Consider the following 23,560-nt stretch of genomic DNA (forward strand, 5'->3'; position numbering starts at 1 on the left):
AATGTTTGAAGTCAACACTGTTTTGAAGTCAGCAATGTTTGAAGTCAACACTGTTTTGAAGTCAGCAATGTTTGAAGTCAACAATGTTTGAAGTCAACAATGTTTTGAAGTCAACAATGTTTGAAGTCAACACTGTTTGAAGTCAACAATGTTTGAAGTCAACACTGTTTGAAGTCAACAATGTTTGAAGTCAACAATGTTTGAAGTCAACAATGTTTGAAGTCAACAATGTTTGAAGTCAACAATGTTTGAAGTCAACAATGTTTGAAGTCAACAATGTTTGAAGTCAACAATGTTTGAAGTCAACAATGTTTGAAGTCAACAATGTTTGAAGTCAGCAATGTTTGAAGTCAACAATGTTTTGAAGTCAGCAATGTTTGAAGTCAACACTGTTTGAAGTCAGCAATGTTTGAAGTCAACACTGTTTTGAAGTCAGCAATGTTTGAAGTCAACAATGTTTTGAAGTCAGCAATGTTTGAAGTCAACACTGTTTGAAGTCAACAGTGTTTGAAGTCAACACTGTTTGAAGTCAACAATGTTTGAAGTCAACAATGTTTGAAGTCAACAATGTTTGAAGTCAACCATTGTTTGAAGTCAACACTGTTTGAAGTCAACAATGTTTGAAGTCAACAATGTTTGAAGTCAACAATGTTTGAAGTCAACAATGTTTGAAGTCAACAATGTTTGAAGTCAACAATGTTTGAAGTCAACAATGTTTGAAGTCAACAATGTTTGAAGTCAACAATGTTTGAAGTCAACAATGTTTGAAGTCAACAATGTTTGAAGTCAACAATGTTTGAAGTCAACAATGTTTGAAGTCAACAATGTTTGAAGTCAACAATGTTTGAAGTCAGCAATGTTTGAAGTCAACAATGTTTTGAAGTCAGCAATGTTTGAAGTCAACACTGTTTGAAGTCAGCAATGTTTGAAGTCAACACTGTTTTGAAGTCAACAATGTTTGAAGTCAACACTGTTTTGAAGTCAGCAATGTTTGAAGTCAACAATGTTTTGAAGTCAGCAATGTTTGAAGTCAACACTGTTTTGAAGTCAACAATGTTTGAAGTCAACACTGTTTTGAAGTCAGCAATGTTTGAAGTCAACACTGTTTTGAAGTCAGCAATGTTTGAAGTCAACAATGTTTTGAAGTCAGCAATGTTTGAAGTCAACACTGTTTTGAAGTCAACAATGTTTGAAGTCAACAATGTTTTGAAGTCAACAATGTTTGAAGTCAACAATGTTTTGAAGTCAGCAATGTTTGAAGTCAACAATGTTTGAAGTCAACAATGTTTGAAGTCAGCAATGTTTGAAGTCAACACTGTTTGAAGTCAGCAATGTTTGAAGTCAACACTGTTTGAAGTCAGCAATGTTTGAAGTCAACACTGTTTTGAAGTCAGCAATGTTTGAAGTCAACAAAGTTTTGAAGTCAGCAATGTTTGAAGTCAACAATGTTTTGAAGTCAGCAATGTTTGAAGTCAACAATGTTTTGAAGTCAACAATGTTTGAAGTCAACAATGTTTTGAAGTCAGCAATGTTTGAAGTCAACACTGTTTTGAAGTCAACAATGTTTGAAGTCAACAATGTTTTGAAGTCAGCAATGTTTGAAGTCAACACTGTTTTGAAGTCAGCAATGTTTGAAGTCAGCAATGTTTGAAGTCAACAATGTTTGAAGTCAACAATGTTTGAAGTCAGCAATGTTTGAAGTCAACACTGTTTGAAGTCAGCAATGTTTGAAGTCAACACTGTTTGAAGTCAACAATGTTTGAAGTCAACACTGTTTGAAGTCAGCAATGTTTGAAGTCAACAATGTTTGAAGTCAACAATGTTTGAAGTCAACACTGTTTGAAGTCAGCAGTGTTTGAAGTCAACACTGTTTGAAGTCAACAATGTTTGAAGTCAACACTGTTTGAAGTCAGCAATGTTTGAAGTCAGCAATGTTTGAAGTCAACAATGTTTGAAGTCAGCAATGTTTGAAGTCAACAATGTTTGAAGTCAACAATGTTTGAAGTCAACAATGTTTGAAGTCAACAATGTTTGAAGTCAACAATGTTTGAAGTCAACAATGTTTGAAGTCAACAATGTTTGAAGTCAACAATGTTTGAAGTCAACAATGTTTGAAGTCAACAATGTTTGAAGTCAGCAATGTTTGAAGTCAACAATGTTTTGAAGTCAGCAATGTTTGAAGTCAACACTGTTTGAAGTCAGCAATGTTTGAAGTCAACACTGTTTTGAAGTCAACAATGTTTGAAGTCAACACTGTTTTGAAGTCAGCAATGTTTGAAGTCAACAATGTTTTGAAGTCAGCAATGTTTGAAGTCAACACTGTTTTGAAGTCAACAATGTTTGAAGTCAACACTGTTTTGAAGTCAACAATGTTTGAAGTCAACACTGTTTTGAAGTCAGCAATGTTTGAAATCAACAATGTTTTGAAGTCAGCAATGTTTGAAGTCAACACTGTTTTGAAGTCAACAATGTTTGAAGTCAACAATGTTTTGAAGTCAACAATGTTTGAAGTCAACAATGTTTTGAAGTCAGCAATGTTTGAAGTCAACAATGTTTGAAGTCAACAATGTTTGAAGTCAGCAATGTTTGAAGTCAACACTGTTTGAAGTCAGCAATGTTTGAAGTCAACACTGTTTGAAGTCAGCAATGTTTGAAGTCAACACTGTTTTGAAGTCAGCAATGTTTGAAGTCAACAAAGTTTTGAAGTCAGCAATGTTTGAAGTCAACAATGTTTTGAAGTCAGCAATGTTTGAAGTCAACAATGTTTTGAAGTCAACAATGTTTGAAGTCAACAATGTTTTGAAGTCAGCAATGTTTGAAGTCAACACTGTTTTGAAGTCAACAATGTTTGAAGTCAACAATGTTTTGAAGTCAGCAATGTTTGAAGTTAACACTGTTTTGAAGTCAGCAATGTTTGAAGTCAGCAATGTTTGAAGTCAACAATGTTTGAAGTCAACAATGTTTGAAGTCAGCAATGTTTGAAGTCAACACTGTTTGAAGTCAGCAATGTTTGAAGTCAACACTGTTTGAAGTCAACAATGTTTGAAGTCAACACTGTTTGAAGTCAGCAATGTTTGAAGTCAACAATGTTTGAAGTCAACAATGTTTGAAGTCAACACTGTTTGAAGTCAGCAGTGTTTGAAGTCAACACTGTTTGAAGTCAACAATGTTTGAAGTCAACACTGTTTGAAGTCAGCAATGTTTGAAGTCAGCAATGTTTGAAGTCAACAATGTTTGAAGTCAGCAATGTTTGAAGTCAACAATGTTTGAAGTCAACAATGTTTGAAGTCAACAATGTTTGAAGTCAACAATGTTTGAAGTCAACAATGTTTGAAGTCAACAATGTTTGAAGTCAACAATGTTTGAAGTCAACACTGTTTGAAGTCAGCAATGTTTGAAGTCAACAATGTTTGAAGTCAACAATGTTTGAAGTCAACACTGTTTGAAGTCAGCAGTGTTTGAAGTCAACACTGTTTGAAGTCAACAATGTTTGAAGTCAACACTGTTTGAAGTCAGCAATGTTTGAAGTCAGCAATGTTTGAAGTCAACAATGTTTGAAGTCAGCAATGTTTGAAGTCAACAATGTTTGAAGTCAACAATGTTTGAAGTCAACAATGTTTGAAGTCAACAATGTTTGAAGTCAACAATGTTTGAAGTCAACAATGTTTGAAGTCAGCAATGTTTGAAGTCAACAATGTTTGAAGTCAACAATGTTTGAAGTCAACAATGTTTGAAGTCAACAATGTTTGAAGTCAACAATGTTTGAAGTCAACAATGTTTGAAGTCAACAATGTTTGAAGTCAACAATGTTTGAAGTCAACAATGTTTGAAGTCAACAATGTTTGAAGTCAACAATGTTTGAAGTCAACAATGTTTGAAGTCAACAATGTTTGAAGTCAACAATGACCCTAAACAAGAATGCCAGATAAATGTAATCAATTGCTTTTAAAAAACAAATCGGTGACAGCAGTGGGAAGGAAGACAGTACTGACAGTGCCGGGGAGAAGACAGTACTGACAGTGCCGGGGAGAAGACAGTACTGGCAGTACCGGGGAGAAGACAGTACTGAAAGTGCCGGGGAGAAGACAGTACTGACAGTGCCGGGGAGAAGACAGTACTGGCAGTGCCGTGGAGAAGACAGTACTAGCAGTGCCGTGGAGAAGACAGTACTGACAGTGCCGGGGAGAAGACAGTACTGACAGTGCCGGGGAGAAGACAGTACTAGCAGTGCCGGGGAGAAGACAGTACTGGCAGTGCCAGGGAGAAGACAGTACTGACAGTGCCGGGGAGAAGACAGTACTGACAGTGCCGAGGAGAAGACAGTACTAGCAGTGCCGGGGAGAAGACAGTACTGACAGTGCCGGGGAGAAGACAGTACTGACAGTGCCGGGGAGAAGACAGTACTAGCAGTGCCGGGGAGAAGACAGTACTGACAGTGCCGGGGAGAAGACAGTACTGGCAGTGCCGGGGAGAAGACAGTACTGACAGTGCCGGGGAGAAGACAGTACTGACAGTGCCGGGGAGAAGACAGTACTGACAGTGCCGGGGAGAAGACAGTACTGGCAGTGCCGGGGAGAAGACAGTACTGACAGTGCCGGGGAGAAGACAGTACTGACAGTGCCGGGGAGAAGACAGTACTGACTGCCGGGGAGAAGACAGTACTGACAGTGCCGGGGAGAAGACAGTACTGGCAGTGCCGGGGAGAAGACAGTACTGACAGTGCCGGGGAGAAGACAGTACTGACAGTGCCAGGGAGAAGACAGTACTGACAGTGCCGGGGAGAAGACAGTACTGACAGTGCCGGGGAGAAGACAGTACTGACAGTGCCAGGGAGAAGACAGTACTGACAGTGCCGGGGAGAAGACAGTTCTGGCAGTGCCGTGGAGAAGACAGTACTGACAGTGCCGTGGAGAAGACAGTACTGACAGTGCCGGGGAGAAGACAGTACTGACAGTGCCGGGGAGAAGACAGTACTGACAGTGCCGGTGAGAAGACAGTACTGACAGTGCCGGGGAGAAGACAGTACTGACAGTGCCGGGGAGAAGACAGTACTGACAGTGCCGGGGAGAAGACAGTACTGACAGTGCCGGGGAGAAGACAGTACTGACAGTGCCGGGGAGAAGACAGTACTGACAGTGCCGGGGAGAAGACAGTACTGACAGTGCCGGGGAGAAGACAGTACTGGCAGTGCCGGGGAGAAGACAGTACTGACAGTGCCGGGGAGAAGACAGTACTGACAGTGCCGGGGAGAAGACAGTACTGACAGTGCCGGGGAGAAGACAGTACTGACAGTGCCGGGGAGAAGACAGTACTGACAGTGCCGGGGAGAAGACAGTACTGACAGTGCCGTGGAGAAGACACTACTGACAGTGCCTGGGAGAAGACAGTACTGACAGTGCCGGGGAGAAGACAGTACTGACAGTGCCGGGGAGAAGACAGTACTGGCAGTGCCGGGGAGAAGACAGTACTGACAGTGCCGGGGAGAAGACAGTACTGGCAGTGCCGTGGAGAAGACAGTACTGACAGTGCCGGGGAGAAGACAGTACTGACAGTGCCGGGGAGAAGACAGTACTGACAGTGCCGGGGAGAAGACAGTACTGACAGTGCCGAGGAGAAGACAGTACTGACAGTGCCGGGGAGAAGACAGTACTGACAGTGCCGGGGAGAAGACAGTACTGACAGTGCCTGGGAGAAGACAGTACTGACAATGCCGGGGAGAAGACAGTACTGACAGTGCCGGGGAGTAGACAGTACTGGCAGTGCCGAGGAGAAGACAGTACTGACAGTGCCGGGGAGAAGACAGTACTGACAGTGCCGGGGAGAAGACAGTACTGACAGTGCCGGGGAGAAGACAGTACTGACAGTGCCGGGGAGAAGACAATACTGGCAGTGCCGTATAGAAGACAGTACTGACAGTGCCGGGGAGAAGACAGTACTGACAGTGCCGGGGAGAAGACAGTACTGACAGTGCCGGGGAGAAGACAGTACTGACAGTGCCGGGGAAAAGTCAGTACTGACAGTGCCGGGGAGAAGACAGTACTGACAGTGCCGGGGAGAAGACAGTACTGACAGTGCCTGGGAGAAGACAGTACTGACAATGCCGGGGAGAAGACAGTACTGGCAGTGCCGGGGAGAAGACAGTACTGACAGTGCCGGGGAGAAGACAGTACTGGCAGTGCCGAGGAGAAGATAGTACTGACAGTGCCGGGGAGAAGACAGTACTGGCAGTGCCGGGGAGAAGACAGTACTGACAGTGCCGGGGAGAAGACAGTACTGACAGTGCCGGTGAGAAGACAGTACTGGCAGTGCCGGGGAGAAGACAGTACTGACAGTGCTGGGGAGAAGACAGTACTGGCAGTGCCGGGGAGAAGACAGTACTGACAGTGCCGGGGAGAAGACAGTACTGGCAGTACCGGGGAGAAGACAGTACTGACAGTGCCGGGGAGAAGACAGTACTGACAGTGCCGGGGAGAAGACAGTACTGACAGTGCCGAGGAGAAGACAGTACTGACAGTGCCGAGGAGAAGACAGTACTGACAGTGCCGGGGAGAAGACAGTACTGACAGTGCCTGGGAGAAGACAGTACTGACAATGCCGGGGAGAAGACAGTACTGGCAGTGCCGGGGAGAAGACAGTACTGACAGTGCTGGGGAGAAGACAGTACTGGCAGTGCCGGGGAGAAGACAGTACTGACAGTGCCGGGGAGAAGACAGTACTGGCAGTACCGGGGAGAAGACAGTACTGACAGTGCTGGGGAGAAGACAGTACTGGCAGTGCCGGGGAGAAGACAGTACTGACAGTGCCGGGGAGAAGACAGTACTGGCAGTACCGGGGAGAAGACAGTACTGACAGTGCCAAGGAGAAGACAGTACTGACAGTGCCAAGAAGAAGACAGTACTGGCAGTACCGGGGAGAAGACAGTACTGACAGTGCCAAGGAGAAGACAGTACTGGCAGTCCTGTGGGGGAGGGGGTTTAAAAAATATGAAGTTGTGGTAGCTGGTGTCATTTAAATGAGGGCAGCTGGGAGATCCGCCCCCCGTCTCGACGATACAAGCTTTTAGCATGCTTCGCCGAACCACTTGCCCGAATGACATTAATTGTTACTAGCTTCTCCCATTCCTTCCCTCCTTCCCTCCTTCCCTCTTTCCCTCCCTCCCTCCCTCCCTCTCTCCCTCCTCTATCCACTACCATCCCTAGTTACCCCTCAGCTCATTATTAATTAGCAAGATGTGTGAGTCAGGTGTTTCTCGGCACTTAGGTGTGTGAGGCTGTGATACGGTGTTAGTCTCAGTGAACCAAGTGCCTTCCCTTTCACCATGACTAGGTTAGTTTCAACGAGCCACGTTCCTTCCTCCTAATCACCAAGTTGGTTTCAAAGAGCCACGTTCCTTCCTCCCCATCACCAAGTTAGTTTCAACGAGCCACGTTCCTTCCTCCCCATCACCAAGTTAGTTTCAGCGAGCCACGTTCTTTCCTCCCCATCACCAAGTTATTTTCAACGAGCCACGTTCCTTCCTCCCCATCACCAAGTTAGTTTCAGCGAGCCACGTTCCTTCTTCCCCATCACCAAGTTAGTTTCAGCGAGCCACGTTCCTTCTTCCCCATCACCAAGTTAGTTTCAGCGAGCCACGTTCCTTCTTCCCCATCACCAAGTTAGTTTCAGCGAGCCACGTTCCTTCTTCCCCATCACCAAGTTAGTTTCAGCGAGCCACGTTCCTTCTTCCCCATCACCAAGTTAGTTTCAGCGAGCCACGTTCCTTCTTCCCCATCACCAAGTTAGTTTCAGCGAGCCACGTTCCTTCTTCCCCATCACCAAATTAGTTTCAACGAGCCACGTTCCTTCGTCCCCATCACCAAATTAGTTTCAACGAACCACGTTCCTTCTTCCCCATCACCAAATTAGTTTCAACGAACCACGTTCCTTCCTCCCCACCACCAAGTCAAAAGTCGATTCACATCTAGACCTCGAGAAGACGTCAGTATTTACACTCATACTTTCGTGACAGCTATGCTGTCCTTGCCTCGATCTAGATAATATTAGTCCTGGAGAGAGTAGATAGTCATTCTCCGGAGATAACTTTGGTGTAAGCAGTGGAAATGTTTTGCCATCTGCATATTTAACTGACTTGTCAACACTCCTGTGTTTAGAAACAAGATTATGATCCTTGTGTTAATTTTGGATGTATCAAAATTCTTCTCTCTATTACCAATTGTAGGCAGGAATTTGCGTCTTTTTGATCATAGTGTAAGTGAATAGAAATATACTTTAAGTGGACATAAAAGTAGTTAGTGTAAGTGAATAGGAGAGTGGTTAAGTGGATGTAAGGCAAGTGATAATTAATATATTAAATCAGAAAAAATGGTGTTTCCTGTTGCAAAAATACATTTTGATGTGGAATATACATCAATAAATCATATACCCTAAGTAGGTAGATGATGAGAGGATAGAGAGGAAGAACAGAGATGACTAGGGGGAAACGTAGAGAGAAAGACTGGGTGAGGGTGGAGATGGAGGTGAGAAGGAGAAGGAGAAAGAGAGGGGAGATGGAGAAGGGGGCTGAAGGATGAAAGAGGGAAATGGGGGAGGGAGGGGGTAGACTGGTATCGCCATTATATAAAGGAGAGAGAGAGAAGCTGCCACTCAGAAGGAAATTGGCTTTCTGAGTGTAGCAGATGGAGGAGCTGGTCGCCCCATCAATAATGGTATACCCCCCCCCCTCGCCACTGTGTGGAGGGCCAAGGTATTCTCTCTGAGGAGGACCAAGGTATCCTCCTGTGAAGGGTGACAGTACACTTCTTAAAGCCAAGAACCTCCTCATTTAGAGGGACACTCACCCACGAGAGAGAGAGATAGAGAGTGTAAGTCACTTGCACCAAACACCAAGACAAGGGAAGCACTTGCTGGCCCAGAGTTACTGCAGTTCTCTTCAACTGGAAAACGCACCTCTGCTCTTAACTTAATTACTTGTATTTTCTCACATCCACCATCCACCCATTAAATCAAGGAGCCGGGGAGAGTCAGGAAGAGAGAGAGAGAGAGAAAGAGGAGAGAGAGTAGAGAAGAGATTATAGAGGATAGACGACGAAAATGATCAGTCACTGAGGAAAAAAACAAAAGCTAAACACCTCTTATGTTATGAAATGAACTCTCTCTCTCTCTCTCTCTCTCTCTCTCTCTCTCTCTCTCTCTCTCTCTCTCTCTCTCTCTCTCTCTCTCTTTCTCTTTCTCTTTCTCTTTCTCTTTCTCTTCCTCTCTTCCTCTCTCCCTGATAGTTTTCTATCAAACCCATTTGCATTGCACGAGATTCTAAGATTTCCATCAAAAAAAATTTGTCGTGGCCAGTGTGTGACTCTCCTCGAATATGACACTAAGAAAAAATACCACAATGGAAATAGGAAATAAAACCTGAGCGCTTTCATGTGCTTGCACACACATCTTCAGATATTTAAAGATATGCATGTAAACACATGAAACCGCTCAGTTGTTTTTTTTCATATTTGCAATTACGCGTTTTATTGTGATTTCTTCCATGACACTTCGAACGTTGCCTAACATCCCTGACCTTACCATAGCATACCAAGAGTCGGGGAGCCTTTGTCACCATGCTGCTCTCTCTCTCTCTCTCTCTCTCTCTCTCTCTCTCTCTCTCTCTCTCTCTCTCTCTCTCTCTCTCTCTCTCTCTCTCTCTCTCTCTCTCTCTCTCTCTCTCTCTCTCTCTCTCTCTCTCTCTCTCTCTCTCTCTCTCTCTCTCAGATTCTAAGACCTGTTTATCATAATCCTAAGGACCCTTTCTACCATGATTCTAAGAGAAGCTATTTATCAATCATTCTAAGAGCTACCTACCATGATTCTAAAACCCCCTGCCTACCATGACACTAAGAGCCCCTACCTACCATGATTCTAAGAACAGCTACTTATCATTCTAAGGAATACTACTTACCATGATTCTAAGAGCTGTTTACCATGATTCTAAGAGCCCTATTTACCATGATTATAAGAGCCCTATTTACCATGATTCTAAGAGCCGTATTTACCATGATTATAAGAGCCCTATTTACCATGATTCTAAGAGCCGTATTTACCATGATTATAAGAGCCCTATTTACCATGATTATAAGAGCAACTACCTATCATTCTAAGAGCTTCCTACCATGATTTTAGAGCAGCTACTTATCATTCTAAGAGTTACCTACCATGATTCTAAGATTAGGTACGTATTACCTATCCTGAGAGTTAGTGAGCATGGTTCTAAGGGGTAACTATCCATCTTGATTCCCCCAGAGACCAGTTCTGGGACCGGGTAGAGGGGGCGTTGACCCCTCGGGACCCCTTTCCAGACACTGTCAACCATTTACCCTGCTCAATACAACAGCTCCTGGCTGTAAACGAAATGTACAGCTACAGCTCAGGCTTTTATAAACCACATTTCGCCCTGTGGGAAGAGCTTGATAAAGCTCTACACGAAGCGAAACGTTGTCACAATATAAGCTTGAGCTGCCGCTGTCTTGGGATCTGGATTCAAGGTTTCGGGCTTGAAAGAATATGCGTCCCAAAATACTCTATAGGCATAGTAGAAAATCCTTCTAAGATTTCCCTGGTATGGAAAAATATTTCGGGTCATGATTTCCCGTATCTGAATAGCCACTCACACACTACTGAAAAACCATCGGCTGCCATGATTTTACCATGACTTAGCCCCCAACCATTCTCTAGAAAGCCGCTTCGACAACAGGTTCAAATCATCCCCTGCCTTCTACCATAAAAAAAACTAGGAATCCTTCTACAAGAGAACAAATGAAAGTTTATAAGGTTTGGAAGGGACAAAGGATGAAGGGAAGGGCGTGGATCCTGTCCATTAAAGGATCATGTTTAGTAAGGGGATACGGATTTTTTTCCTTGTTTACAGATGGTGTTCGCGAGATGGGTGACTTTTTTTTTACGAAATTTTTGGCTGATTTTTTTTGTTTATTGTACAGTGGGGAAATTCGTAGTTTTATTTCTGTTTTGGGGTCAAAATAAAACTAAAAGTGAGGGTTGTGAATTGTGTGGTGCAGTATATGTACACTCACACGCTCGCACTCACGCACGCACACACACACACACACACACACACACACACACACACACACACACACACACACACACACACACACACACACACACACAAAATATGTTTTTTATTCATTGATAAATTAATTAACTTCAATTAATAAGGAAAAGAATTTCTAATGACCTGCTCGCCAGTTATTGTTAATATTATTATAAGAACTTTGGAGAGGCGGAACACTGCAGGAGGCTTGTTGGCCCATACTAGGCAGGTCCTTCACTATCTGTCTCACTTCCTTCACAGTCCATCCCACTTCCTTCAGAATCCATCCCACTTCCTTCACAATCCATCCCACTTCCTTCACAATCCATCCCACTTCCTTCACAATCCATCCCACTTCCTTCACAATCCATCCCACTTCCTTCACAATCCATCCCACTTCCTTCACAATCCATCCCACTTCCTTCACAATCCATCCCACTTCCTTCACAATCCATCCCACTATCATTAATGCTAGTACCAATACCCATTATTACCATTTTTAACAATTATAAAATAAGAGCTTAAACCCGTTGTAGGGCAATACCAGTTGGGGAAAAAGAGAAGACCCACTAAATTGCCATCAATTTCTTCCCTTATCTTCCGGGAAAAACAACAATTCCGATAACACTTCCATTGAGAGGGTGTGACCATCCCTGTGTGAGTTCCTTGGGACAAGTCCAGGTGGGAGTCTTCCTTCAGGTCAAGTGCCATGGGGGACTAGGTCAGTGTGTTGGGGAGGGAAGTGGTAGTGTGGGAGGGATAGGTGGGAGTGTGGTTGAGAGGATGTTAGGTTAGTGTTGTTTGAAGGTGGGCAGGGGGGGTTGAGGGGAGTAAAATGGGGAAGGGGAGCTAAAGTGGGAGTGTGGGTTATACAGTTAGGGGAAAAGGGAGAAGAGGGGAGTAAAGTGCCAGGTGTGTGGAGGGTATTTGGTTCCTTGGGGGAGGCTCTTGGGAAAAACAAAGGTGGGAGGTGGGGGTGGGAACATGAGTGTTGGGGAGGGAGGGTGTGAGGATGTCTGGGGAGGGAGGGTAGGTGGGAGTGTGTGTGGGGAGGGAGTAGGTGGGAGTGTGGGGAGGAGGTAGGGTGGGAGTGTGGGAGGGAGGGAGTGTGGGGGAGGGTGGGAGTGGGTGTGGGGGAGGGGAGTAGGTGGGAGGTGGGGAGGGGAGTAGGTGGGGATGTGGGGAGGGGAGTAGGTGGGAGGTAGGGTGGTGTGGGAGGGAGAGGTGGGGTGTGGGGGAGGGAGTAGGTGGGAGTGTGTGGGGGAGGGAGTAGGTGGGAGTGTGTGGGGGAGGGAGTAGGTGGGAGTGTGTGTGGGAGGGAGTAGGTGGGAGTGTGTGGGGGAGGGAGTAGGTGGGAGTGTGTGTGGGAGGGAGGGGAGGGTGGGAGTGTGGGGAGAGGGAGTGTGTGGGGAGGGGGAGGGAGGTAGGTGGTGTGGGAGGTAGGGAGTGTGGGGGAGGGAGTGGGAGTGTGGGGAGGGAGTAGGTGGGAGTGTGTGGGAGGGGAGGTGGGAGGTGGGTGTGTGGGGGAGGGGAGGTAGGTGAGGAGTAGGTGGGAGTGTGGGTGAGTTAGGTATATTTTGAGTGGTTTTAGAGGGGAAGAGACGTCAAGGGGAAACTGGTTAGATGGAGGGATATTTGATTGGCTTCAGAGGGGAGGATAGATGGGGGGAAACTAGGGAGGGTAAAAAAAATATTGCTTCTCTGGCACACAATACAATGCCCTTTTTGTCCCTCGGATCACCTCTTCTTAAAGCTGTGTATGGAATCTGCCTCCACTGCTTCCTCGCCCAGGTCATTCCCCTTGACCTGTTTTCCCCCATCAACTTCTATCTATTCCTTTTAAACAGTCTGTCCACCCTACCAAGTTCACTATCTTGTACGTCGTGATCATATCTCCCTTGCGTGTGTGTTCACTTGAAATTAAAGATGTGTGGTTATAGTGAATAATAGTGGATATGTGTGTGTGGTAATGAGAGAGAGAGAGAGGGAGAATGAGAGTGAGATTGTGTGAGGGATGCTAGAGTGAGAGTGTGAGAGAGGTAAGAGTGAGATTTATGTATGAGGAATGTGTGTAGCTGATGCTAAAAATACATACATAGTGGGATACAGATACAAAATAGGAATAAAAGTATAGAGAGAGAGAGAGAGAGAGAGAGAGAGAGAGAGAGAGAGAGTACTTACTCAGAGTGGAGATGAACATGATGACAAACCCTGCAAACATCGGGATACTGTAGCCGATCCTGCAAAAAAATAAAACCAGAGACAATTCCATTAGTTACCCAGCATTTGTACATAAAACAACTGTACCTTAGTACATGTACATAAACCACATACATAAAACAACTGTACCTTAGTACATGTACATAAACCACATACATAAAACAACTGTACCTTAGTACATGTATATAAACCACTTACATAAACCAACTGTGCCTTAGTACATGTATATAAACCACTTACATAAACCAACTGTGCCTTAGTACATGTATATAAACCACTTACATAAACCAACTGTGCCTTAGTACATGTATATAAACCACTTACATAAACCAACTGTGCCTTAGTATATGTATATAAACCACTTACATAAACCAACTGTGCCTTAGTACATGTATATAAACCACTTACATAAACCAACTGTGCCTTAGTACATGTATATAAACCACTTACATAAACCAACTGTGCCTTAGTACATGTATATAAACCACTTACATAAACCAACTGTGCCTTAGTACATGTATATAAACCACTTACATAAACCAACTGTGCCTTAGTACATGTATATAAACCACTTACATAAACCAACTGTGCCTTAGTACATGTATATAAATCACTTATATAAAACAAAACAAAAATATTCATAATTTTTTATATACTTTTTTTTCTAGGGAGACTCCTTAAGAAGCTTTTGATCCAAGGAATTGAACCTGACATTCCCGTGAATCGAATCATATCCACCCCACCAAGGGCTTCAGGGCCCCTATGGGTTTAGCGGAGCCCTCGTGATTGTAATAATAGTAGTGTTCGAAACTCTTTCAGTGTTTGGAGAGAGAACTTGAGGGAACGTTTCGATCCCTCCTGAGCCATTGTCAGGTCACGACAGTTGCCAGAAAATTACCAGGAATTCGGAAAATAGATGAGGTGGAGAAGTGATGGGGACAGGCGGAAGACAGGTCAGGAGACAGGAGAAGACAGGTCAGAAGACAGGAGAAACCAGACGGAACACAGGTCAGGAGACAGGAGAAGACAGGTTAGGAGACAGAAGGAAGTCAGGTCAGGAGGCAGCAGAAGACAGGTCAGAAGACAGGAGAAACCAGACGGAACACAGGTCAGGAGACAGGAGAAGACAGATCAGGAGACAGGTCAGGAGACAGGAGAAGACAGGTTAGGAGACAGAAAGAAGTCAGGTCAGGAGACAGCAGAAGACAGGTCAGCAGACAGGAGAAACCAGACGGAACACAGGTCAGGAGACAGGAAAAGATAGGTTAGGAGACAGAAAGAAGTCAGGTCAGGAGACAGCAGAAGACAGGAGAAACCAGACGGAACACAGGTCAGGAGACAGCAGATGACAGGTCAGAAGACAGGAAAAACCAGACGGAAGACAGGTCAGGAGACAGGAGAAGACAGGTCAGAAGACAGGAAAAACCAGGCGGAAGACAGGTCAGGAGACAGGAGAAGACAGGTCAGAAGACCATCACTATTTCCCAGTCTCTTTATTTCCCTTCCCTCTTCTCTTCCCTTCCATTCTGCCTCCCCTTTAATTAAAGCTATAGTAACTAATAGGCCTATAGTGGAATATTTGACGATATTCTCACAGCCTGTGTAATAATAACTCCAATTCTTCTGTAAAGAAACCGTTGCATCTGCCGTAGCTACAGAACCTATAGTGGAATGTACATAGGTGGCTCAGAGAACCGACGGGGTGATGACTCAGACACTTGTGCAACACTTGGGTATCTTTACTGTGGAAACGTTTCGCTGCACAGTGCCTTCATCAGTCCAATACAGAGAAGAATTGTTGAAGGTCAGGAGTTTCAGGTAATCAGTCCCTCAATCTGAAGTCGATGTGTTCAGTTCATTAACAATATATATATATATATATATATATATATATATATATATATATATATATATATATATATATATATATATATATATATATATATATATATATATATATATATATATATATATATGTCTTGCCGAATATGTAAAACTGGTCATTTAGCAAGAACTCATTTAAAATTAACTCCTTTCTAAAATTTTCTCTTATACGTTTAAAGATATATTTTTTCATTAATGTTAATGTAAAAAATTATAATTTTGCACCAAAAGGAACTTAGAAAACTTACCTAACCTTATTATAACAAGAGCAATTTATTTTAGCCTAACCCAATTAAATATATTTTAGATTTGTTTACAATAATTTAATACTAAACAAACACAGTGAAATATATTTTTTTTCGTTAGGTTCAGAATGATTTTGGCGAAATTATTGCATACACAAATTTTCACTTGTCCTATATGGCAAGATGAGCGCTGTTATTTAAGCGAAGATCGCAAGTTCTGCCTATTCGGCACGACATATATATATATATATATATATATATATATATATATATATATATATATATATATATATATATATATATATATATATGTATGTAGGCATGTATGTATATGCAAAACAGCCACTGTGAAAGAATAGAGAAATTACAAGAGCTTTCGTGACTACTCACATTATCAAGGAACAATCATTGTTCCTTGATCATGTGAGTAGTCACGAAAGCGCTTGGAATTTCTATATTCTTTTACAGTGGTTGTTTTGCATATTTTGAAATCACCTGTTTACTGTGATCTTATTGCATATATATATATATATATATATATATATATATATATATATATATATATATATATATATATATATATATATATATATATATATATATATATATATATGTAAATATATGTATATATATATTGTCTACAGTCTGCAGCTCAGACTGAGCACAAGGTCGTCCTGTGTGACGAAACATGAGAGGAAAATCTCAGTTGGGTATCTTTATTGTTGAAACGTTTCGCCTACACCACAGGCTTCTTCAGTCAAATATAGAGACAGCAGGTGTAGTGGGGAGGTGAATATGATGTAATCAGTAAATCAGTCTTGGAGAAGTAGAATTTGAGGCGGTCAGTCCCTCAAGGGCATAAGTTATACTCAAGCTGAGGAACTGATCATCTCAAACTACTCCTACTCTTGAGCCGTTCTTCTCCGTATTGGACTGAAGAAGCCACTGGCTGGCGAAACGTTTTCAGAATAAAGATTCCCAAATGTTGCACGAAATGTTTTTGTATGCAATACAGGGATAATATTGCAGTCTATGGTTGTTGCATATGTGAATGTGGCACCATAAGGAGAATCATGGTGGTACTTGAGGTGAATCATGGTGGTATTTGAGGTGAATCATGGTGGTACATGAGGTGAATCATGGTGGTACATGAGGTGAATCATGGTGGTACATGAGGAGAATCATGGTGGTACTTGAGGTGAATCATGGTGGTACTTGAGGTGAATCATGGTGGTATTTGAGGTGAATCATGGTGGTACATGAGGTGAATCATGGTGGTACTTGAGGTGAATCATGGTGGTATTTGAGGTGAATCATGGTGGTACTTGAGATGGATCATGGTGGTACATGAGGTGAATCATGGTGGTACTTGAGGTGAATCATGGTGGTATTTGAGGTGAATCATGGTGGTACTTGAGATGGATCATGGTGGTACATGAGGTGAATCATGGTGGTACTTGAGGTGAATCATGGTGGTATTTGAGGTGAATCATGGTGGTACTTGAGATGGATCATGGTGGTACATGAGGTGAATCATGGTGGTACTTGAGGTGAATCATGGTGGTATTTGAGGTGAATCATGGTGGTACTTGAGATGGATCATGGTGGTACATGAGGTGAATCATGGTGGTACTTGAGGTGAATCATGGTGGTATTTGAGGTGAATCATGGTGGTACTTGAGATGGATCATGGTGGTACATGAGGTGAATCATGGTGGTACTTGAGGTGAATCATGGTGGTATTTGAGGTGAATCATGGTGGTACGTGAGGTGGATCATGGTGGTACATGAGGTGAATCATGGTGGTACTTGAGGTGAATCATGGTGGTACATGAGGTGAATCATGGTGGTACTTGAGGTGAATCATGGTGGTACATGAGGTGAATCATGGTGGTACATGAGGTGAATCATGGTGGTACATGAGGAGAATCATGGTGGTACTTGAGGTGAATCATGGTGGTACTTGAGGTGAATCATGGTGGTATTTGAGGTGAATCATGGTGGTACATGAGGTGAATCATGGTGGTACTTGAGGTGAATCATGGTGGTATTTGAGGTGAATCATGGTGGTACTTGAGATGGATCATGGTGGTACATGAGGTGAATCAAGGTGGTACTTGAGGTGAATCATGGTGGTATTTGAGGTGAATCATGGTGGTACTTGAGATGGATCATGGTGGTACATGAGGTGAATCATGGTGGTACTTGAGGTGAATCATGGTGGTATTTGAGGTGAATCATGGTGGTACTTGAGATGGATCATGGTGGTACATGAGGTGAATCATGGTGGTACTTGAGGTGAATCATGGTGGTATTTGAGGTGAATCATGGTGGTACTTGAGATGGATCATGGTGGTACATGAGGTGAATCATGGTGGTACTTGAGGTGAATCATGGTGGTATTTGAGGTGAATCATGGTGGTACTTGAGATGGATCATGGTGGTACATGAGGTGAATCATGGTGGTACTTGAGGTGAATCATGGTGGTACATGAGGTGAATCATGGTGGTACATGAGGTGAATCATGGTGGTACATGAGGTGAATCATGGTGGTACTTGAGGTGAATCATGGTGGTACATGAGGTGAATCATGGTGGTACATGAGGTGAATCATGGTGGTACTTGAGGTGAATCATGGTGGCACTTGAGGTGAATCATGGTGGTACATGAGGTGAATCATGGTGGTACTTGAGGTGAATCATGGTGGTACTTGAGGTGAATCATGGTGGTACATGAGGTGAATCATGGTGGTACATGAGGTGAATCATGGTAGTACTTGAGGTGAATCATGGTGGTACATGAGGTGAATCATGGTGGTACTTGAGGTGAATCATGGTGGTACATAAGGTGAATCATGGTGGTACTTGAGGTGAATCATGGTGGTACTTGAGGTGAATCATGGTGGTACATGAGGTGAATCATGGTAGTACTTGAGGTGAATCATGGTGGTACATGAGGTGAATCATGGTGGTACTTGAGGTGAATCATGGTGGTACATAAGGTGAATCATGGTGGTACTTGAGGTGAATCATGGTGGTACTTGAGGTGAATCATGGTGGTACATGAGGTGAATCATGGTGGTACATGAGGTGAATCATGGTGGTACATGAGGTGAATCATGGTGGTACTTGAGGTGAATCATGGTGGTACGTGAGGTGAATCGTGGTGATACTTGAGGTGAATCATGGTGGTACATGAGGTGAATCATGGTGGTACATGAGGTGAATCATGGTGGTACTTGAGGTGAATCATGGTGGTACTTGAGGTGAATCATGGTGGTACGTGAGGTGAATCATGGTGGTACATGAGGTGAATCATGGTGGTACATGAGGTGAATCATGGTGGTACATGAGGTGAATCATGGTGGTACATGAGGTGAATCATGGTGGTACTTGAGGTGAATCATGGTGGTACGTGAGGTGAATCGTGGTGATACTTGAGGTGAATCATGGTGGTACATGAGGTGAATCATGGTGGTACATGAGGTGAATCATGGTGGTACTTGAGGTGAATCATGGTGGTACTTGAGGTGAATCATGGTGGTACGTGAGGTGAATCATGGTGGTACATGAGGTGAATCATGGTGGTACATGAGGTGAATCATGGTGGTACTTGAGGTGAATCATGGTGGTACGTGAGGTGAATCATGGTGGTACATGAGGTGAATCATGGTGGTACTTGAGGTGAATCATGGTGGTACGTGAGGTGAATCATGGTGGTACTTGAGGTGAATCATGGTGGTACTTGAGGTGAATCATGGTGGTACTTGAGGTGAATCATGGTGGTATTTGAGGTGAATCATGGTGGTACTTGAGGTGAATCATGGTGGTACTTGAGGTGAATCATGGTGGTACTTGAGGTGAATCATGGTGGTATTTGAGGTGAATCATGGTGATACTTGAGGTGAATCATGGTGGTACATGAGGTGAATCATGGTGGTACGTGAGGTGAATCGTGATTGTACATGAGGTGAAATCATTGTTGTAAATGAAGTGAATCATGGAGGTACGTAACGTGTATCATGGTAGGACATGGAGTGTATCATGGTAATACACGGGGTGTATCATGGTAGTACATGCGGTGTATCATGGTAGTACATGGGGTGTATGATGGTAGTACATGTAGTGTATGATAGTAATACATGGGGTGTATATCATGGTAGTACATGTAGTGCATGATGGTAGTACATGGGGTGCATATCATGGTAGTACATGTAGTGGATGATGATAGTGCATGGGGTGTATGATGGTAGTACATGCGGTGTATGATGGTAGTACATGGGATGTATATCATGGTAGTACATGTAGTGGATGATGGTAGTACATGGGGTGTATGATGGTAGTACATACAGTGTATGATGGTAGTACATGGGATGTATATCATGGTAGTACATGTAGTGGATGATGGTAGTACATGGGGTGTATGATGGTAGTACATGGGGTGTATGATGGTGGTAGTACATACAATATATGATGGTAGTACATGGGGTGTATGATGGTAGTACATGGGGTGTATGATGGTAGTACATGGGGTGTATGATGGTAGTACGTACAATGTATGATGGTAGTACATGGGGTGTATGATGGTAGTACATACAATGTATGATGGTAGTACGTACAATGTATGATGGTAGTACATGGGGTGTATGATGGTAGTACATACAATGTATGATGGTAGTACATGGGGTGTATGATGGTAGTACATATAATGTATGATGGTAGTACATACAATATATGATGGTAGTACATATAATGTATGATGGTAGTACATATAATGTATGATGGTAGTACATACAATATATGATGGTAGTACATATAATGTATGATGGTAGTACATATAATGTATGATGGTAGTACATATAATGTATGATGGTAGTACATATAATGTATGATGGTAGTACATATAATGTATGATGGTAGTACATACAGTGTATGATGGTAGTACATACAATATATGATGGTAGTACATACAATGTATGATGGTAGTACATACAGTGTATGATAGTAGTACATACAGTGTATGATGGTAGTACATACAATATATGATGGTAGTACATACAATGTATGATGGTAGTACATACAATGTATGATGGTAGTACATACAATGTATGATGGTAGTACATACAGTGTATGATGGTAGTACATACAATGTATGATGGTAGTACATATAATATATGATGGTAGTACATACAATGTATGATGGTAGTACATACAATATATGATGGTAGTACATACAATGTATGATGGTAGTACATGGGATATATGATGGTAGTACATGGGGTGTATGATGGTAGTACATGGGGTGTATGATGGTAGTACATGGGGTGTATGATGGTAGTACATGGGGTGTATGATGGTAGTACATGGGGTGTATGATGGTAGTACATGGGGTGTATGATGGTAGTACGTACAATGTATGATGGTAGTACATGGGGTGTATGATGGTAGTACGTACAATGTATGATGGTAGTACATGGGGTGTATGATGGTAGTACGTACAATGTATGATGGTAGTACATGGGGTGTATGATGGTAGTACGTACAATGTATGATGGTAGTACATGGGGTGTATGATGGTAGTACATATAATGTATGATGGTAGTACATACAATATATGATGGTAGTACATGGGGTGTATGATGGTAGTACGTACAATGTATGATGGTAGTACATGGGGTGTATGATGGTAGTACGTACAATGTATGATGGTAGTACATGGGGTGTATGATGGTAGTACATATAATGTATGATGGTAGTACATACAATATATGATGGTAGTACATGGAATATATATCATGGTAGTACATGTAGTGGATGATGGTAGTACATGGGGTGTATGATGGTAGTACATGGGATATATGATGGTAGTACATGGGGTGTATGATGGTAGTACATGGGATATATGATGGTAGTACATGGGGTGTATGATGGTAGTACATGGGGTGTATGATGGTAGTACATACAATGTATGATGGTAGTACATGTAGTGGATGATGGTAGTACATGGGATATATGATGGTAGTACATGGGATATATATCATGGTAGGTGGACAGGTCGTGAAGGTACAGTCAGAGAGGTCCTCTCCATTACACTGAGGACTTCTGCAGATCTCTCCTGCCAACAATGGGACCTTTCAACAACATCTCCGGCCCTCCTGACGCAGTTGTCCGGACATTAATTCCACGCCCTCCTCCTCCTACTTCCCTCCTTCCCTCCTTCACCATCCCTGGATAATGTTCCTGCTTTATCCTCCTCTTCCTCCTCCTCCTCCTCCTCCTGCCCCTAGATAGTCCCTGCTCTTCCTCCATCTCTCCCTATTTTAAAACTAATTTTTTATAACTTCACTCCCTTGCTTCTCTTCTTTAAATCCCACTTGTAGAAGTTGTATCATATACGTGTAGAAATAAATATTATTATTGTTATTATTATTATTATTACTACTACTAGTACTAATTATTATTATTATTATAATTATAATTATAATAATAATTATTATTATTATTATTATTATTATTATTATTATTATTATTATAATTATTATTAGTATTATGATTACTATTATCATTCTTGTTATTCTTATTCGTATTATTATTACTACTATTATATCTTCCTTCCCTTGACTGCTGTTCCTTACTCTGTTCCCTTTCTCCCCTTCACCCCTAGATACTGTTGCTGTTACTTGTTCTCTACCCCTGCATACCTCTCCTTCCTCTTATCTTTCCCTCCTCCCCTTCCCTCGTAGCTACTGCTTCTTCCATCTCCTCTCCTTCCCCACTTGCCATTGAATATTGTACTCTGCTCCATTTTTATTGCAAAATTTACTCTGTTCTTATTTTTACGTTTTCGTGAGCCAAGTTTAGGTAGGTGAGAAATATTTTTTTTAGCCTTACATGTCTAATTTAAGTTGATTTAACACTGCTTTATAATAATAAATAATAGTAATAATTATCATCTATATTCTACAAGCACGTGATACATAATGTGGTGGTGGTGAGACACTGGTAGTGGTGGTGGTGGTGGTGGTGGTGGTGAGACACTGGTAGTGGTGGTGGTGGTGAGACACTGGTAGTGGTGGTGGTGGTGGTGGTGGTGGTGGTGAGACACTGGTAGTGGTGGTGGTGGTGGTGGTGGTGGTGAGACACTGGTAGTGGTGGTGGTGGTGGTGGTGGTGGTGAGACACTGGTAGTGGTGGTGGTGGTGGTGGTGGTGGTGAGACACTGGTAGTGGTGGTGGTGGTGGTGGTGGTGGTGAGACACTGGTAGTGGTGGTGGTGGTGGTGGTGGTGGTGAGACACTGGTAGTGGTGGTGGTGGTGGTGGTGGTGGTGGTGAGACACTGGTAGTGGTGGTGGTGGTGGTGGTGGTGGTGAGACACTGGTAGTGGTGGTGGTGGTGGTGGTGGTGAGACACTGGTAGTGGTGGTGGTGGTGGTGGTGGTGAGACACTGGTAGTGGTGGTGGTGGTGGTGGTGGTGAGACACTGGTAGTGGTGGTGGTGGTGGTGGTGAGACACTGGTAGTGGTGGTGGTGGTGGTGAGACACTGGTAGTGGTGGTGGTGGTGGTGGTGAGACACTGGTAGTGGTGGTGGTGGTGGTGGTGATGGTGATGGTGAGACACTGGTAGTGGTGGTGGTGGTGGTGGTGAGACACTGGTAGTAGTGGTGGTGGTGGTGGTGATGGTGATGGTGAGACACTGGTAGTGGTGGTGGTGGTGGTGGTGAGACACTGGTAGTGGTGGTGGTGGTGGTGGTGAGACACTGGTAGTGGTGGTGGTGGTGGTGGTGAGACACTGGTAGTGGTGGTGGTGGTGGTGGTGAGACACTGGTAGTGGTGGTGGTGGTGGTGGTGGTGAGACACTGGTAGTGGTGGTGGTGGTGGTGGTGAGACACTGGTAGTGGTGGTGGTGGTGGTGGTGAGACACTGGTAGTGGTGGTGGTGGTGGTGGTGAGACACTGGTAGTGGTGGTGGTGGTGGTGGTGGTGAGACACTGGTAGTGGTGGTGGTGGTGGTGGTGAGACACTGGTAGTGGTGGTGGTGGTGGTGGTGAGACACTGGTAGTGGTGGTGGTGGTGGTGGTGAGACACTGGTAGTGGTGGTGGTGGTGGTGGTGAGACACTGGTA

At 43.4% G+C, this 23,560-nt stretch overlaps 1 protein-coding gene across 3 annotated transcripts in view; it reads right to left on the reverse strand.

The window, feature by feature from the left end:
* LOC128699499 (Vesicular monoamine transporter) overlaps positions 1-23,560 on the reverse strand; it is a 176,856-nt gene that overhangs the window by 20,480 nt on the left and 132,816 nt on the right. For all 3 annotated transcript variants that reach the window (XM_070079702.1, XM_070079700.1, XM_070079701.1), the window contains one exon: positions 13,274-13,332. In XM_070079702.1, the coding sequence (XP_069935803.1) occupies positions 13,274-13,332 (59 nt within the window). The remainder of the gene's footprint in view (positions 1-13,273; positions 13,333-23,560) is intronic.

Source organism: Cherax quadricarinatus, unplaced genomic scaffold (genome assembly GCF_038502225.1).
Source record: "Cherax quadricarinatus isolate ZL_2023a unplaced genomic scaffold, ASM3850222v1 Contig4, whole genome shotgun sequence".
Taxonomy (NCBI): Eukaryota; Metazoa; Arthropoda; class Malacostraca; order Decapoda; family Parastacidae; genus Cherax; species Cherax quadricarinatus.